The 19,032-nt window shown below is 34.1% G+C and overlaps 1 protein-coding gene across 4 annotated transcripts in view; it reads left to right on the plus strand.

The window, feature by feature from the left end:
• Positions 1-19,032, plus strand: part of LOC118179648 (uncharacterized) — a 50,590-nt gene that overhangs the window by 17,380 nt on the left and 14,178 nt on the right. For all 4 annotated transcript variants that reach the window (XM_085822563.1, XM_085822561.1, XM_085822560.1 and 1 more), the window contains 2 exons: positions 14,893-15,110; positions 17,567-17,767. In XM_085822563.1, coding sequence (XP_085678689.1) covers positions 14,893-15,110; positions 17,567-17,767 — 419 coding nt within the window. The remainder of the gene's footprint in view (positions 1-14,892; positions 15,111-17,566; positions 17,768-19,032) is intronic.

Genomic DNA, 19,032 nt, shown 5'->3' on the forward strand with positions numbered 1-19,032 from the left:
TAGCCGTGTGCTTGACTTTGCTGTGGTCTTGGCTCACCAAATTGGTTTCGTTGTCGATATTGGCGTCTTCTTTCAATGTCCGCCGTTCTTCTACTTTCAAACTGGATTGCTAGCTCAAATAACTTTTCCAGTGTAGTTGGATTCCTTAATTCAATAAAGTCTTGTACTTGGGGAAGTAACCTCTGCAAAATCACTTGAATTATCTCAGGATCCGGACGGTTTCCATACAAGAGTTTGAAGATGTGAATTTTTCTTAAAATAAAGGGGGAAAGATTTTCGATTCTTTGCTGATATACGCTGAAAAGTTCCATTTCTAATTTTGCACGATCCCTTACGACAGGGAAGGCTTTTACTAAGGCAGTCTTGAAATTTTCGTAAGTATAGGTGGGACTTCCTGCTTGACTCAAGAGACTTCTGCCCATACATTTGAACCAATTAAGCGCTTGGCCCCTCAAAGCGCTGGTAGCTAAGGTAACTTTCTGGAACTTGTGCACGGGATACATCATGAAGTGGTCCTCCAATTTTTCCAAAAAACTGGTTACCGGTGAGTTTCCATTAAATGTTGCTTCTGGTTTCATCGCTGCGCGCATGGTCTGGACGATGTAACCAAATCCTTCCAGGGCAGCAGCTGGCATTTCTGGATTCTGAGCCGCTTCTGCAGGCAGCACAGGTTCTTTTTGAAACTCGGCCATGGTTATTCTTCTTCGGGCGCCACTATCAGGTTCAGTTTTTCTCCTTACTTGCTTTGGGAACATTCAAGAACCTGACTCGGAACAGGGAGCTTACTAAAGCTATGTTCAATAAATGTGGGAAGTAGACAAGATACACGGGAAGGGTATACGAAACCCTTTATTTTTCACTCTTTACAATGATTTCCGTACTTCGGAATACAGAGACCAACCACTTGTGGTCTGAACGTAAGAATATAAAAATACTAACTAAACTCTAACTTAACTTTGGAATAATAAACAAGTATATTAACAGGAAGCCGTATGTAGTACAGAGAACTGTTAACACTACAATACGTTTAAAATTATTAAGAGGATTAAACCTCTGGCCTGGAAGGCAACCAGCAACCGAGTAAAACTGCTAAGTCAAGCGGCCTGCTTCTACTAACTCCTTTCTCTCTCTCGCTTGGAAAAAGCCACAACTTAAGTACTTGGTGTTCGCAAGACAAATTTGCATAAATAAGTTAAAGCTTTTAATTCTGGCCGGAAGTAAAAAATAAGAAGTGATAGTAAAGATTTAAAATAAAATAAATGTTAGTAAAACTTAAGATCCTTACAAAGTGTTCACAGGAAATAACGGAGGCATCGTATTTCATGCCGCACAGGGAAATAATAAAACCTAAGGAAACCACAAGGTGTAGGATTGTTTACGACACAAGCTCTTCTAGAGCTAAAGGTGTAAAGTCCTTAAATGATTTTTTAGACATTGGACCTAGTTTGATCCCCGTGGTTTTGGACATAATTTTAAAATTTCGGAAATAAGAATTTGCTTTCAGCGGAGATTTAGCTAAGGCCTTTTTAATGATAGGAATCTTAGAAAAGGATAGGGAATATTTAAAATTTCTTTGGTTCGTGAATAGTGAGCAAAAATATAAAGTTTTAAGGTTTAAACGTCTTCCATTCGGACTTTGCTGTAGTCCAGCAATTTTAGCAATGACGATAAAATTCCACATTAAAAAATATAAAAGTACAAATCCAGAAAGTTACGAAATGTTAGATTCCTCGTTATATGTAGACAATTTATACTACGGTGCAGACACTATTAAAGATGCATGTCGATTATCCTCAGACGCGGTTAAGATTTTTAAAGACGCTAAGATGAATTTGAGAAAATTAAAGTCAAATTCCGAGGAACTTAATTCCTGGTGGATTAGAAAAGGTTATAACATAGAACCAGCTAAAGAAACAAAATTTTTGGGTATGATCTGGAACTCTGAAGCAGATAAGATCAAGTTGAATTGCGAATTTTTAGGAAATTTAACCAATGACAGTGCTGAGGCCACAAAATGGGACTATTCTCCAAATGGTGGCCAAAGTTTACGATCCAATTGGTGTGTTTCAACCCTTTGTGATGAAAATGAAAATTCTGTTACAAAAAATTTGGACATTAGGTGTGGACTGGGATGATACCTTCCATTAGAAATAACTAAGCACTGGAGTCTCTGGTGAGCTGAATTAAGATGTTAGAGGATTTTTTTCTTCCAAGAAAATATTTTGGTAGTAGTGAAAAATCTATAATAGCCTTCATGTATTTGCTGATGCTAGTCGTAAAGCGTACGGCACAGTAGCATTCTTTAGATACCTTGATTCAAAAAATATTATTTGCACCAGTTTCATCGCAGCGAAGGGTCACTTAGCTCCACTCAAGACTACGACTCTACCCCGTTTGAAGTTGATGGTTGCTTTAGTAGCCGCCAAATTGTCTGTGTATTTGACAAAGCTGTTTCCTGAACTGTGTCATAAACTGTGTCATAGTGATAGCCAAATAACTATCTACTGGATAAAGGGATGTGCAAGAAACTGGAAACCCTTTGTATCAAACCTAGTTTCTGAGATTCAGTCACTCACGAATCCTGAATGCTGGTTTCACTGCAGTGGGAGTGAAAACCCTACTGACCTTTTATCTCGAGGAGAAAATGCCTTTAACCTTGTGAGAAGTTCCCTTTGGTTACAGGGACCTAGCTGGCTCTCTCAACCTTAAAGTGTTTGGCCAGTAAATCAACAGACCAACATCGGCTAGGAGAGGTTCAGAACAAAGCAAGGATGCAAACATCTCTTCATGTTTCTGTTCAAGACGTAGAATCTTCGGCATTACTAGAGTTAACGCGATTCAGCAGGCTGCTGAAGATGTATCGAATTACGGCTTATGTTATGCGGTTTGCAAACAATATAAAACGAAATTCAGTGAAAGTCAAAGGTCCATTAACCTCTGTTGAGATTTCACGAGCTGAGCTCTATTGGGTGAAAGTTACACAGCAAAAATGCTTTGCGAAAGAGATTCTAGATCTATCAAGTGAAAAATGCTTAGAAAGGACATCGTCGATTTAGTCACTTAACCCAGAATTGGATATCTAGTGTTTAAAGGGCAGACTTTAATTCTCAGACCTTGCTTTCGAAGAAAAACACCCATGGCTGTTACCTTATAAAGATAGATACAGTGAACTAGTAATTTTTGAGTCTTGTACCAAATTGTTTCATGCTGGAGTCAAAGCTACCTTAGCCGATATTAGAGAAAAGTTTTGGATCATAAAAGGATGCCAATTCGTCAAGTCCACGTTGAGTAAGTGCTTTTTGTGTAAACGATACAAGGTGAATGCCGGTACACAGGAAACCGCTCCTTTACCACCTGATCGTGTTCTTCAATCATCTCCATTTTCTCTAACAGGGCTGGATTATGCTGGTCCCTTCTTTTCAAAGGACAGCAAGAATAAGCATTATCTGCTTTTGTTTACATGTGCTACAACTCGAGCTTTACATCTAGAACTTGTCCCTTCTATGAGCGTGGAGAATTTTATGCTTGCGTTTCGCAGGTTTATTTCTCGTCGTGGATTGTGCTCAATGATATATTCAGACAATGATAAGACATTCAAATATGCTGATGAGTTGCGAAAAATTTGGAAGTGTATTCAACATCCATCTGTACAAAATTTGTTTTCCTCCCACGATATAACATGGAAGTTTATTGTGGAAAAAGGAGCATGGTGGAGAGGGTTCTGGGAGAGGCATTTTAGAGTGATCAAAACTTGTTTAAGGAAAATAGTTTGACGTTCTAGTCTCTGTTTGAATGAGCTAGAAATAGTCTTCGTAGAAATCGAAGCCATTATTAATTCAAGGCCCATAACGTATGTCTGCAATGACCCTTCAGAACCCTCACCGCTAACTCCTGCGCATTTTTAATTGGTACACGTTTGCTTTCTCTTCCAGTTACAAGAGTGTGCAGGGAAGACTTGATTGGGTCTTGACATTCCATGATCAAAAGGTATAAACATCAACAAACTTTGTTAAACCACTTTTGGAATAGGTGAAGGAAGGATTACTTGCTATCTTTAAGATCTGTGAATTTATGTCCACCTACTGAAGTGTCTGGTCAGTTTAATGTTAATGATGTAGTCCTTGTACATGACGACCGTTTATCTAGGAATTTGTGGACACTAGGTAAGATAATAGAAACTTATCCTGGCAGAGATGGTCAGGTTCGCTCTTTTCTCATAGAAACTCAAACAGGTAATCTAAAGAGACCAGTACAATTACTGTACAACCTTGAAGTGCATAATTAGTAGTAAACAGTTACTGTATAATAATCTGATTAGTTGTTTGCACTTATGTCATCTTCTGAGTATCTTTATTGATTGTTGTTAAATGTAGTTTAGTTTATATAATTATTGCGAATTTTGATTTGGTATAATGTTTCTTATTTAGTTATTACTTTATAAATTGATTTAATGTGTTTAAACATTACTTAATTGTTATTTGCAATTTGATGTAGTTTATATAATATTCAAATGTTGTGTTTGATTTAGAAATACTGGTTTATTTTGTATTCGGTTTGTGTGAACTTAAAGAGTTCATAGTTGGGGAGTGTTGTAAAGAGAGAAGTAGAGGGTTCTGCTTGGCAGTAGTAGCACGTTGCATGTAAGTAGAAACAAAATATCGTTTTGATTAGGCAATATGATTTCTGTGAAGGTAGTCCGCCTAACAATAGGACAGTTGTAAATATGTAAATATAACGGATAATAAATAGCATTAGAAAAACTGAACCACTGGATGCTTTGTGTTGGGTCTTCGGGCCGCCATAGTAAAATGCAGGTTTGTTATAGAGGGTTACACTTGAAGCAATACTAGAGCAACTTAAGAAACAGATGGTTTCCCGAGTGCAAATTTGTTAGGGTTTAAAGTCAAACCATGGCTATTCAAATGATTCAGGTGTTCTTCTTTGTTAGCTGACACAATAAGGATGTTGTCAAAATAGGAATGTAAAAATCCAATCTAAATAAAACTCCTTTTATAAAATATTGGAAAGTTCAGCCTGTGTTGCATGAACTAAATGGCATAGCCAGAAAGACCAAACAGGGTGGCGACAGAAGTTTTTTGGGTGTCATCAGGGTTAACAAATATATGATGATAGGCAGCAGCTAAATCAAGGATAGAAAATATGGTTTTCTCCAAGAAATCTGAGTGCAGTCTTGAATGTGATGAACTAGGTAATAATCAGGAATCATTGCAGAGTTTAAGCAGTAATAATTGCCACAAGGCCAGCAATCACCATTCACCTTTCAGATCATATTGCAAGGGACTTGCCCAAGGAATTTTAGAAGGACAAATGATGCCTTTTAAAATGAGAAGTTCAAACTCTTTACGTGTGGTTTGAAGTAATTCCATAGATAATCTTCTAGGTTTTGAGGAAATAGGAGGATCTTTAGTTTCATAGTGATGGTAATTTTTTTAGGTTTGATTACTGTCAAAAATTTGTAACAAATTTGTCAATTTGGGGTAATCGACAAGAATTTTTTTCAAATTTTGAGTTACTGACTAAAATATGAATGTTGGTTTTGAGTGAATTATTGTAGGATAGTCTGCCACAAGATTATAATTTTGTTAGTATGTAAATTAAATTGTTGTTTTTAGCATCAATAAGTGAGCTGAATTTCGTGAGAAAGCAACACATGGGTCGATTGACATCTGCAGTGACTAAAGACGATGTAAATGAATGACATGTGTTGATATTTCTGGTTTCACTAGTGGCAAGGAGGACTAATGAAACAAAATTGCTTGCATGCTGACAGTAGCTCTTGGGAATGATTGATAAATTTGTGCCAGCATCAACTAGAAAGGCCATTTCTGAAAATGGGTTGACCAGGAGAATTCAATTAATGCGCAGTGGTTGCAGTGTTGCCCATCAGGTGATCACCTGCCTAAGTTTTCCAACTGCTGGAAACTGCATGGAGAAATGCATTTTCATGCTCTAGAACAGGGGTCTCCAAACTTTCCAGCCTTAGGGCCATACTGATTATTCCAGTAAGTTCCGAGGGCCAAAACCATATTATCATTGTTGCCGGTGGTAAAAAGTGAAATAGTCCACTGATGAAAAAAAAAGTCCGAAAAAGTACACAACGTTTAAAAAAGGCTGCAAATCGGACTAAAGTCCGCAAAACGGCAACACTGCATATTATTAATTTTCCTGTCATTATCTGTAATTTCTAGATTAATCGTAGAGTACGAGCCATGAGGAGTAACGTGACACGACATCTGGTGGACACAAGCGGAAATAGGTAGTACCTTCTATCGCTAACAGATGGCACTAATAGCACGTACAGAAGTCAGTTCCTATGACACTGTTGTGAAATAAAATAGTGCGTACCTCCTTAAAACGTGTTTGTGCGTGTTTAAGACATCTTTGTAACAGTATTTTGATTTGGTGTTGGTGTATTTAATTATGGCAAAGCACACTAGGGCTATCTGTCTAAGAGGAGGGACGCCTTTCGTGGAGGACTTTCTAAGGGAAACTGGCTCGTATACACGTTACACATGGGGAAAACCACGAAAACGCCCATGCAGCCAGCCCGTTTGCGGGATTCGAACCTCGGACCGAACTACCAGTGTTCAGCGACTTTACCGCTCGGCCGCTGGTGGGCTATTTTGATTTGAATTGTTGCTTTTGTGTGTGATTTAGTAGTATGGAAAAGAAGCGAAAAATTGATAGTGAATGCAGAAAATTCAAAGATCAGTGGAATATTCAGTATTTCGTAATTGAGTCCAGTAACAAGGCGCTATGTTTGATTTGCAATGAAAGCATAGCCGTTCTCAAAGAATATAACATTAAACGTCATTATGAAACAAAACATTTTCAAAATTACTCAAAATATACAGGAAGTTTGCAGACAGAAAAATTCGAAGCTATGAAGCGCGGATTGAAATCGCAGCAATCTTCATTTACAAAACTCAAAACCGAACAAGAGGCTGCAACTCGTGCCAGCTTTCGTGTGGCTCTTGAAATTGCAAAACGTGGAAAACCATTCACCGATGGAGAAATGATCAAAGAATGCATAATTGCAGTAGCCGAAGAAATATGCCCTGAAAAGGTAAATTTATTAAAAACTGTCAGTGTGTCAGCGAACACTGTGGCTCGAAGGGTAGAAAACATCGCTGAAAATATATCCTCTCAACTGTTCGACAAAAATGGACATGTTGAGTGGTTTTCTTTGGCCTTGGATGAGTCAACGGATGTGTCAGATACTGCTCAGGTGTTGATTTATATTCGAGGAGTAGATAAAAGCTATGAAGTGCATGAAGAACTTCTTGATATGTATAGTATTCATGGCACAACTACTGGTACAGATATTTTTAAAGGAGTTGAAATGGCCATTAATCAAAAGAACCTCCGATGGAAAAACTTGAAATGTATTACAACTGATGGAGGCAAAAACATGAGTGGGAAAGATAAAGGAGTGGTCGCTCTTGTGTCAAAGGCTGTAGAAAATGACGGTGGTTCAAAACCATTAGTCTTACATTGTATCATTCATCAACAGTCTTTGTGCAGAAAATGTTTGGATATGTCTGAAGTTCTGAAACCAGTCATATTAACTGTTAATTTTATCAGATCTTTTGGGCTGAATCACCGACAATTATGACAATTTATTGAAGAGATTGGAGAAAATGACTTACCTTATCATACTGCCATACTTTGGCTTAGTTGTGGGAAAGTCCTTCAGCGCTTTTTTGAACTTCGAGCAGTGATCGAAATTTTTTTGAATGAAAAGCATCGCCCTCTTACTGAATTACAAAACAACGCATGGCTGTGGAAGTTAGCATTCTATGTTGATTTGACAAAACATGTGAACGAAGTGAATTTGAGATTGCAAGGAGAAAACCAGCATCTTCCTGATTTATACACTAATATCAAATCATTCCGGAAGAAATTGATACTGTTTCAATCACAACTATGAAGTAAATGTTTTTCACATTTTAAAACGTGTGAAATATTCAGCCACACCACTGAGACTGAGTTTCCTATCGATTTTGCAATCGAAACTTTGAGTGCTTTGAAAATTTTGATACTCGTTTCTCAGACTTTGATGCCATTGCGAATCAAATTAAGATTTTTTAGAATCCTTTTGATACTGACATTGAAACCCTAGCCCCGGAACTTCAAATGGAAATGATTGATCTACAATGCAGTGATATAATTAAGAACAAATATCAAAACTCATATTTGTTGGAATTTTATAAGTCTTCCACTGACACAATTTGATAATTTGCATAAATTTGCTCATGAGCTGTTTTCTGTTTTTGGTACTACTTCTTTGTGTGAGAAGACCTCCAAAATGAAGTACACAAAAAATGTTTACAGATCAAAATTAACTGATGAGCATCTTAAATCTCTTTTAATAATTGGTAGAAGTAAAATTAGTCCACAACTACAAACTATTGTCAGTGGAAAATCTCAATTACATAAATCTCATTAGTATTTCATATTTCATCATGCTTGTTATAAGTTATGTTTTTATTTAAAATGTATAAAATGTTAGTTGGATTCATTTCAATAATTTGTTAGTTATTATATACTGAAGTTAAATTTTCTGCATATTATACATGTCTTTACTCATTACAATTCTGTGTTTCTTTATCCAACTTATCACAAAAGCAATAACAATAAGCATACAACAATGTTTTGAGTAGTTAGCCCATGACCATATCAATGTAGATGTCATATTAATAATTATTCAACATAAAATTAAAATACTTCAGTAAACTAAATTTAATTTGCTATAAAAAATATGTTCTTTAAAAGGAGTTTTCAAGTATGCTAGTTCTCCGCGGGCCGGACAAAATCTGTCCGCGGGCCGGATGTGGCCCTCGGGCCGTAGTTTGGAGACCCCTGCTCTAGAACATAAATCAGTGTGATAGAAGCAAATGTTGCTGCTCAGCTCTTTATGCTGTCAATAGCGTGTGTTGGACCTTCTACACTTTCTGTTCTTTAGAGAAAAAGATTTCTTTACATTCTGGTGGCATTCACGTGTTTTTAACAGTTAGCAAGTGTGCATTTATATGCTTCACCAGCTTGGCAGTTTGTTATTCAAGGAGTGAAATAAATGCTATTGCAGCAGTATTGATGTCAAGGAGACTGGCGAGATCTGTAATTTTATCACCAACAGTTGTGAGTTTTAAGAGTTTGTCACTTAAGACAGCGAGGATACTGTATGTGTTTTCAGGAGGTGAGATATCCATATGGAGTTTTGTAAGGCTTTTCCAGCAGTCTTTACAGCGAGGTTTCGTTTGTGGGAAAGTAAGTGCAAACGATAGTAATTGCCAAGTTCGAATCCTTGAACTTGAATATGGATTCTTTGACTTCTGACTTTGAGAATATAATTCAATTAAATCTTTTTTTAGAGTATGGTATCTGTCAGTCAGTGGGAGTTGTAAAATGATATCACAAACACTATTGAGAATATCTGATTGAGTTGAAGATAGGATATGGTTGAATATTATGGAATCAACAGTAATTCCAGCAATGCAAACTGGTCCTCTAGTTGGGTAAACCATAAAGTGGGGTTTACTTTCCAAAATTAGGGGGTAGGCTTAACAGAAACACATTAATAGTGATGGACTGAAATATTAATTTTGAAGTTGATATTTGCTGTTCACAACCCATTGTAGCCATAGAAATTGAAGACGCAAGTAGATTTTCAGCAGGCACGTGGTCAGAGAATTAGGAGTCACCATTGTCGAGTTCACGGAAATAAACATCAGATGTAAGTTGCTCAACACAGTTGAAGAATAATCAAGGGTGGGAATCTACGTTCATTAGCTGGTATGCTAGTTTGCGAGAATGTTTGCTGGTATTGCTCGACATAAGGGAGGTCAGTTCAATGTTTTGCTGATATAAGATATAAACTATGGAGGATCAATCACAAATCTCTCCCCTGCCCCATCTGGTTAATAGGGAGAAAGCTAGTTGTGCCATCTTTTGAATATGGCTTCTATTAAAGAGTTTAGGAGTTCTTATAAATCATATCTGGCAGTTTATTACCTAGACCTGATCAATATATGAATACCTTATTTTAAGAAGTTGATGGGACAATAAATGTTTCATAGTTTTCCTCCTTTTTTTATGAATATTCAAACACTGCTGAAGATGGCCAAGCACATTGGTTGTTGTAATACCATGCTATTCAAAATGTTGGCCTGAATATTACTACCTAAGCAGAGAAACTTCAGAGTGAACATTTCTGGTGTGTCATTGCCTCATCTGAGATTTTAAGCTAAGCCCATCCGTACAGTAGCCAGTAAGTATTCATTAGGAGCTGTGTTTCGGTTTGACTAGAAACTTTCACTCTGCTGATGTTCCGGTTTCATTAGAAACAAACTTTTCTCTGCCTCGGAATGGCAACAGTTAGAACTTGACTTTCGATTTGTTATGACGCAGCTCGAACGCTGCACATGAGATGTAACATTAGATTTGATTCTAGATTCTAGATTAGATTAATTTGTTTAGTATTGTAATAAATCCTTTTAAAACTAGATTGAGTATTTGATCATAGAATTATAACTAAACCACCACTTATAGAAATTTAGATGTGGCATTTAGATTCATAGTTAGATGCATATGCAGCGCCATTCGTTGATTCGATTAGTGTACATTAGTGCGTACGTAAACATTTTTGGTGCATCGGCTGGGAATCGAACTCGGGCCGCCTGCATGGCAGGCGAACATTCTACCACTGAACCACCAATGCTAATCCATACTTACGAATCCATATTTGGATGGTGCCTTCAAGGCCGGATTGATTCTAGCGGTGAATTGTTAAACATGGACATTATTGTTAACGACAAATTGGTCTCAACACAGTTAAAGCAGTTTTGGGAATTGAACAAGGGAAGGAAAGTAGTAAAATAGATAATGACATTTTAGAGAATTTTAACAGTACTATCAAATTTAAAGAAAAGGGATATGAGGTTAAACTCCCATTTCCAAATGATGTTGGACAATTGTCCAACAGGGGCCGGAATGTTCCGGTTTGACTAGAAACTTTCACTCTGCTGATGTTCTGGTTTCATTAGAAACAAACTTTTCTCTGCCTCAGAATGGCAACAGTCAGAACTTGACTTTCGATTTGTTATGATGCAGCTCGAACGCTGCACATGAGATGTAACATTAGATATGATTCTAGCTTCTAGATTAGATTAATTTGTTTAGTATTTTAATAAAATCTTTTTAAAACTAGAATGAGTATTTGATCATAGAATTATAACTGAACCATCACTTATAGAAATTTAGATTAGTTAGATGCGTAGGCAGCGCCATTCATTGATTCGATTAGTGTACATTAGTGCGTACATAAACAAGCTGTACAATCAAAGTGCATGTTTCTTGAAGTAATTAATTCTGTAAAAAGAGTCAAAGTTATTATTGAAAATATTTTTAGAATAATTAAAAAATTATGGTGTTTTTATGTGTGGGAACTGCTTAAAGTATTGGAGCCAATTTCTTTAATACATTATCTTTTTAAATATGTTCACATATAACTGGAATATATAGAATATTAATATTTCTGGGTAATATGTTATTCTTTTTACCTATGTTTCAAATAACCTTCGTAATAATGTTGCTTTTTTCTTTTATAAATTGGTTTTTGATTAAATAAGGATTGCTTGTATTACACATGTATCTTGACCAAAAATACTAAAATAAATGTATGATAATATGTATGTAAAAAAAAAAATTCTTATATGCTTTTTCTGGGAGCCATTTTCAACAAACAAATCTCATAAAACAGTATGATTTAACATCAGTAATGTGTAAGTGTAATACCAAAACACGTTCAAAATCTTCCCTTTGGCTTTGTGTAGCCCCATTAATCCTTAGTTGGATAGTTTAATTTTTGTTTAAAAGGATATAAATTAACTACTTCTGTGGGTTTTTTTCAGGCTTTTTGAAAAAATGATTAAAATATGTAATCGATATCCCACAGAATTACAGTAGATTATTTTCAAAATGGGGTCCTGGCATTAAAAAAAGTATGCTTTATTGATCATGATATGAGTCTGTATTTAAAAATAAATGAATGGTGGCAATACAACATAAAAAATTGTCATGAGCAATCCATTTAAAAAAGAATATAGTTTGAGGACTTCAAAATCACATTTATGGCTACTCATAGCCTCATTTACAGCTTGTATCTATTAATTATCTAATAAAATAAATAGATATATTTCTTCAAACTTCCACCAGAATGGTTGTAGCAAATATAGCATGACTTCTTCTCAGTGCTGAAAAACAAATATATAAGTTCTGAAAAAAATATATACAAGTTCAAAAAAAAAAGAAAAAAAAAACTTCAGCTATAATTTTTCACAAAGCTATTTATTCACATAATATTAAAATTAATGTTGCAGCATTATACAGTACAAAGTCCAAAATCCCAACTGGTCGGGACTTTGGCGATTCTGAATTTGGGATTTTTCCGGATAATAGATCATCAATTTCAATCTGGTAAGATGGTATGCAGAAATTATACAATTAAAAAATATGAAATTGTAATTTATGAAATAAAGAGCAATTATGATCTAAAGGGTATCAAAATTTACAAAAAAAAGCTTAATATTTATTTGTTTACATTGTTAAACATTTCTTTCAATGTAAGTTGTTTAAGATGCTTCCGCAAAAAATTCAAAAAGTTCTTTTTTCTTGTGTCATATACAGTGGACTTTAGAATTATATACAGTGGACTCCTCGCATAATTTTGAGACGTATATGCCATTTTTTGCAGCAATTCCACTTTTTGTTTAATGGACATTGAAACATGGTTTCGCTTTGTAGATCCTTTGGCAACTCCAGAATTGGAAGCTCTTTTTGACATAATCAAAAGTTCAAGCTTATTTTTATAAAATTGCTGTAATAATAACAATCTTCAAAAAATAATAAGCTGAATCAAATTAGAAGATCAGGGAGCAATGCAGTCTACTACATTAATTGAAATGCCTTAGAATCAGTAAAGATTATTTTAGCCTAGCTTAATAGCGCCTGTTATACATTATTGGCTGTGTGTCACAAGATTGGCGACGAAAGGTAGGCATACTTTGCATCCTATGTAGGGACAGACATGTTATTTGGATGTTCTTTAGTTATTTCGTTCATTTCGTCCTGAGTTGTGTGAGTACATGTGCCTTAGGGAAATAGTTTTAGAAATTATCATCTTTTGTTACGTCTGCGAGAAAGGTGATATACTCGTGTACGTTTCAAAAATCATACACAGTTGACTTTCCTTCCATTGTTTCCTCAAGGAAATTTAATAAATTTGCGATGTGTACCGCCTGTCGTTGCGATTTTTTGATTTCGCATGGTGGAAGGGCGGATGTTCTCAAACATGTGCGTACGCAAAAACACAAGGATAACATGAGTTGTTTTTAAAAATACCCCGTATTTTTCTTCGGAAACAAGGGATCAAAAAGTTATTAATGCAGAATGTCTGTTCTCTGCCTTTTTACTGGAGCACAACCTCTCACTGAATGCATCGGATCACGCTGCGGCTTTATTTAGAAAAATGTTTCCCAATAGTGAAATCGCTAAGAAATACTCAAGATGAAAGAATCAAAACAGGTGAAATTGTTAAAGAAACGGGTTTGAAAAATAAATCTTCAGTTATTGATTGCATTAAAACAGCTCCGTTCTGCCTCTCTACGGATGGAAGCAATGATACCGATTCAAAACTGTATCCAATTTTTGTTTCTTTTTTTTTATCCATATTCTTCAGAAACTGAGTGCAATTTACTTTATGTTCCAACTTTAGAAGGACATTTGACAGGCTTTAATATAGCACAGCTAATTATTAAAACTTTAAAAGAAAATGCAGGCCCTCTGGATAATTGCCTAGCACTTGGTGCCGATAATGCACCAGTATTGGTAGGCTTGGAAGACTGGTGTTGCAGGCATCTTAAGAAAGGAAAATTCAGATTTTCAGATTATGAGGTGCACCTGTCACCTCTTAAATGTAGCAGCTGAAAAAGGAGCAGCTTCTTTACCAATAAATGTGGATGCACACCTTGTTGATATTTATTATTATCTTGAAAGGAGTTCTAAAAGGAAGGGAAAATTGAAACAGTTCCAACAGCTGCATAACAGCAGTTTACAATTAGCAGTTTACAATTAGAAAACTTGGATGAAGTTATAAAAATCAGCTAAGATTGACACCCAGTGGAGTTTAATTGGAAAACTGAAAGGTGCTGATGGAATTTTAAAATATAGTGAACTGTCTAGAATTGTTTTGGCCATCTTGACAGTTCCCCATAGTAATGCAGAGTTTGAGAGGATTCTCAGTGTTGTTGTGAAAACGAGGACTAAATTTAGATCTAATATTAGTGATGACACATTAGAAAAACTTTTATTAGCGAAAGCAGGCCTACATGGCAATTGCTGTGAACAAAATTATGAAGTTTCTTTCTTAAAGAAAGCAAAATCTGCCACTGTTTATAATATTTGTGCTAAAACTGATTAAAGTGTCTTTTTTTTTTTTTTTTTTTTTTTCTTAAATGATGCAAGTAATAAAAATGTTTTTTATGTGTAAGGTATTTTTGTGTTGCTTGCATTTAAGAATTAGTTACTATTTAAAGTTAATTCATTATTAAAAACTATATTTTTATCATTTAAAAAAAGTCTTTTTAACATTGTGAAAAATCTCCTGATTTCTTTAAAAAATTTCCTGATTTTTGAGTGTCATAGGTTGGCAAGTATGGTAACATTTTCTTGTCATATTAATATTGGTTAGGCTAGGCTTCAATTTTAAAAAATAATAATGATTTGATTATTATTTTTTACTTGCAGTTTAATTACGAACTTTTTTTTGTTTTGAAACTTTTATTTTATTTTAATGTGCTCTTATATTTTTAGCTCCATGAGTGTGGTAGAAAATGATGATACTGTTAAAAATTCCTGTGTTGAAGAGTTGGAAGAACACCAAGAAAATTTAGTTCCTACACATAAAGAAAACATAATTCAGAGTGATAGTTCTACCTCCAGTGATGTTGATATAATAGATGAAAATCCAGAAGATACTTTTGCCAGTCTGTCACATCCTTCATCAGATTTGCTGATAAGCTCTTCTGTTGGCAAGTTCATTTATGTTATGAATTTTTAGATATATTTTTATTCCACTTAGAAAATGTAAAAAACATGTTTTTTTAAGTGAGATAATTAAACTATGCATAGATGAGACTTACCAATGTACCTTAAAAGTTGAAGTGCACTGAACCATATGATGTGAGCTAGGTCATGATAAGTCAACAAAAAATTTGATTCCATTCATATGGGGTATGGTATTGATCCTCAGTCAGTCAAATTTTGCAGAATAGAATATGCATGGAAAAAATAAATCCTATCATTGGTCTGGCAGGATCCAAGAAACTAGCATATTCAGGCTGGTGAGGTCTAAAGTGTGTTTTAAATTCCATTAACTGTTTGACAAATTGTTTCTGTTGCAGCTGAAGTCAAGGCCAATTAAAAAACTGATTGCTATTGGATTTTGGTGATCAATTTCACAGGTGATTGCACCTGATTTTTAACATTCTTGTGGATGGGTCTGGACAAATGGCATTTATGGTAGTGGTGGTGCCAGCAATGAAATTTCAAAGGAGTAATATAATACTCTGTGTTTATTAACTTAGATGTGGTATACTGATTTTAGTCTCTCGATCAGGGTATTCTCTATTTTTCGTAGCATTTTTGTCAATCACAGTCTTTCAACATATTTGAATCATTTATTATTTCAGGCAAAGCTTAGTTTTCAAAAGACAAGGTCATTAACTGCATGATTTGAAACATGCAGGTGAAAGACTGGCTAGTCAGAAGCATCTTCTTCATTTTTCACCATGTCATCATTCCAGCTCAAATGGAGACATGGTAAAAGTAATTTAGAATGATAATAAAATAATGGATTGGTAAAGAAAAATATTAGTTAAAACTACAGCTCCAGTAATCTTAACCTACTCATTGATTAATTTTCGTGCCGTGGAAGCAAATTCTTGCATTATTATTTTTTTTTCAGAAATTAATATAGAATTTTATGAAGAACAATAGCTATACTAAACAGTAAGAGAATATCATAAGGTTTTAGAAACTATTATCTTCTTGTACCTGTGCTGTTCATTGATCTTCCATGCTACTGAGTATCAGTTAGAGAGACAAATTATCCAAGAAATTTCATGACATGTCATTATAATTCATCGATAATATTATATGCTTCATCAATATGGCATAGGTGACACATTGATAATTAATTACAGGATCTGTGTATTTTAATAAAAATATGCCATCCATTTTTTTAATATTTTACTGTGGGTATGTTAAGTATAATTAGTTTTAAGTAAAAACACAGGTACTGTGTATTTTATTGCAAATACCTTAGTAGAATTTGCCAAATTTTTCAGAACATAACAAACTCTGATAACCATGTGCATAAGCAAATTAACCATAACTAAATTTTAAAATATGTATTTGTGGAATCTGCCAGCAGTGGGAAAAACTGAAATAAAATTTCTACAACAATGCAGTATTTTGCAGCAAAATCGCTAAAAAGAGCAATGATGAGAAGCATTTAATAAATATCCAGTGTACTACACTGAGGTTGTGTATGATGCTGAAGCTGAGCAATTCTCTAATGTTCTTTTAAATGAGAAAGATTGCTGTGTACTTGTGGTACAGAAAAGCGGAAGGGGGGGGGGAATTACAGAAGGATTTTGCAAAAAATGTTATTGTTTTATTTTTTATATTGTCATTTAATCCTTATTTAATGATCGACATTTATTTTCAAATTAGTAAAATATGTTTTCTTATGATATATTGATAATGTTTGCTGACGTAAGATAAAATATTGATAGTTTGGGAGTTTTTTTGTAAAAAAAAATTGCCAACTTGCATCTGATATATACCTTCGTTTGATCTGTAAAAATTTTCCAAATTGTGTGCAAATTAGTTTTGTAAATATTTCAATAACAAAAGGAAGAAACACTTTCATAATAATGGAAAATTTGAGATAACTTAATGTATAAAGATATTAAATCATTTAAAAGTTCTGTTGTATTTTTATCAGTATTAGTTTATTTCTTTCATAAAAGAAACATACGAAAAATACATTCACATAGATGATTCAAATGCTAGTAAAATCTGAGGCCTTTTTATCTTGTCTAACATTTTAATTTTGAGATAACAGAAGTTACTCTAATTGCTGAGAAAAGCATGTTTGTTGAGGCTATTAATCCCAAAATGAACAAGGATCCAGACAGAGATTTAAACCTAAATAACTGGCAGAAAATTTACTATCTTTAAATACATTGGAACTCCTCTTCCTCAGTATGAGTTTCTGTAGTTTTTGTATGCATTTTAGAAAAAATTATATTATTTTAACATAAGGCATAATGACTTGAATGCCAGTATTAATCACAAATGTTGCAGTGATTTCCTGTGTCTTGACTATTGTTAATGCAACACTTCATCTTCAAGAATTAAATTATGTTTTACATTCAGTTTAAGATAATAGCAATAGTGACTTTTCTCCTTTCTTCTTCAGAAACTTCCTCTAGGCAAGATTCATCAGACAGGGCCCACACTGGTCGTCCTAGATTAATATTTGATGCACACATGACTATTGGAAATGTAAGACGTGATGGAGAAGGAAGTTTGACTGTTGGATCCTGGAAACTCCTGTTCATTGCTATATCACTTCCACTTATAGCAGTGAGCTTAGCATGCATTCATACTAGGTTGAAAGGTAAGATTAGTATTTAAAATCTAAATTATGTATGTGATATGAAAATAGTTAAATAAAATCATAAGAATTCCTTGTAAAATAAAAATCAGAAGAATTCCTTGTAAAAAAAAAAAAAAAAAAAAAAAAAATTCAAGTTTTCTTAATATGATGAAATCAAGATTTTATTCTTACACTAACTTGAAATTACTCTTTGCAATGATTATTGAAATTATTGTTTGCAATGATGCAGTATATTAAATTGGAATGTATAACTGAATAACATAACTAATACATAACACTGGCCAACAGGTAATTAGAAAAGAAAGTACAAGAATTATGACAAATTTGGTTTGTTGATCAATTATAATATAAAATATTAAATGTAAAAATGTTCTGCATAGTGGAGCATATATATATTCACACATACAAAGTGCTTTTTTCCTCCCCTTGCAAACTGTATATTAATATCAGCCATATCATAAGCACTAATTAAGGGGCAGATGGATCTTTTACCATTATACAACAACATGTGCCAAACATTTTACTATAGAAAGATATGTGTACCAACTTGAAACCACCAAAACATACTTTCATCATGAGCTTATTTCAAAAGTTTAAAAATTTTTTTCTGAACGTAAGAAGAATATCTCTAGGATTAGTCATTTCTGTAAGGAAAAAAATGAAATACAATGAAACACATTAAAAATTTTCTATTGACAGTACTTTTTTTATTATAAGAATACTATTCTAAAAGCTAAGAACTACACATTTAATTTAATGGTGGGCAATAGGCAATGTTGGTACATCTTTATAAAAGATTGGTTATTGTATGTTAGTGTAGAAATAAAGAAAAGTTAATGAAACATCAGAGTTAAAAAGAAAAACTAATTTAGGAAATTTATGCAGGGGCATTTTTAAGGGGCAAATGGATCTTTTGCCATTATACAACAACATGTGCCAAACATTTTACTATAGAAAGATATGTGTACCAACTTGAAACCACCAAAACATACTTTCATCATGAGCTTATTTCAAAAGTTGAAACATTTTTTCTGAACGTAAGAAGAATAGAATCTCTCTAGGATTAGTTATATCTGTAAGGAAAAAAAATGGAATACAATGAAACACATTAAAAGTTTTCTATTGACAGTACTTTTTTTTTATTATAAGACTACTATTCTAAAAGCTAAGAACTACGCATTTAATTTAATGGTGACGTATAGGCAATGTTGGTACATCTCTCTATAGAAGATTGTTTATTGTTCGCCTAGAAAAGTTAATGAAAC

The sequence above is a fragment of the Stegodyphus dumicola genome, chromosome 8 (assembly GCF_044657685.1).
Source record: "Stegodyphus dumicola isolate Sdum_Otavi_A_Nest chromosome 8, ASM4465768v1".
In the NCBI taxonomy this organism is placed as follows: Eukaryota; Metazoa; Arthropoda; class Arachnida; order Araneae; family Eresidae; genus Stegodyphus; species Stegodyphus dumicola.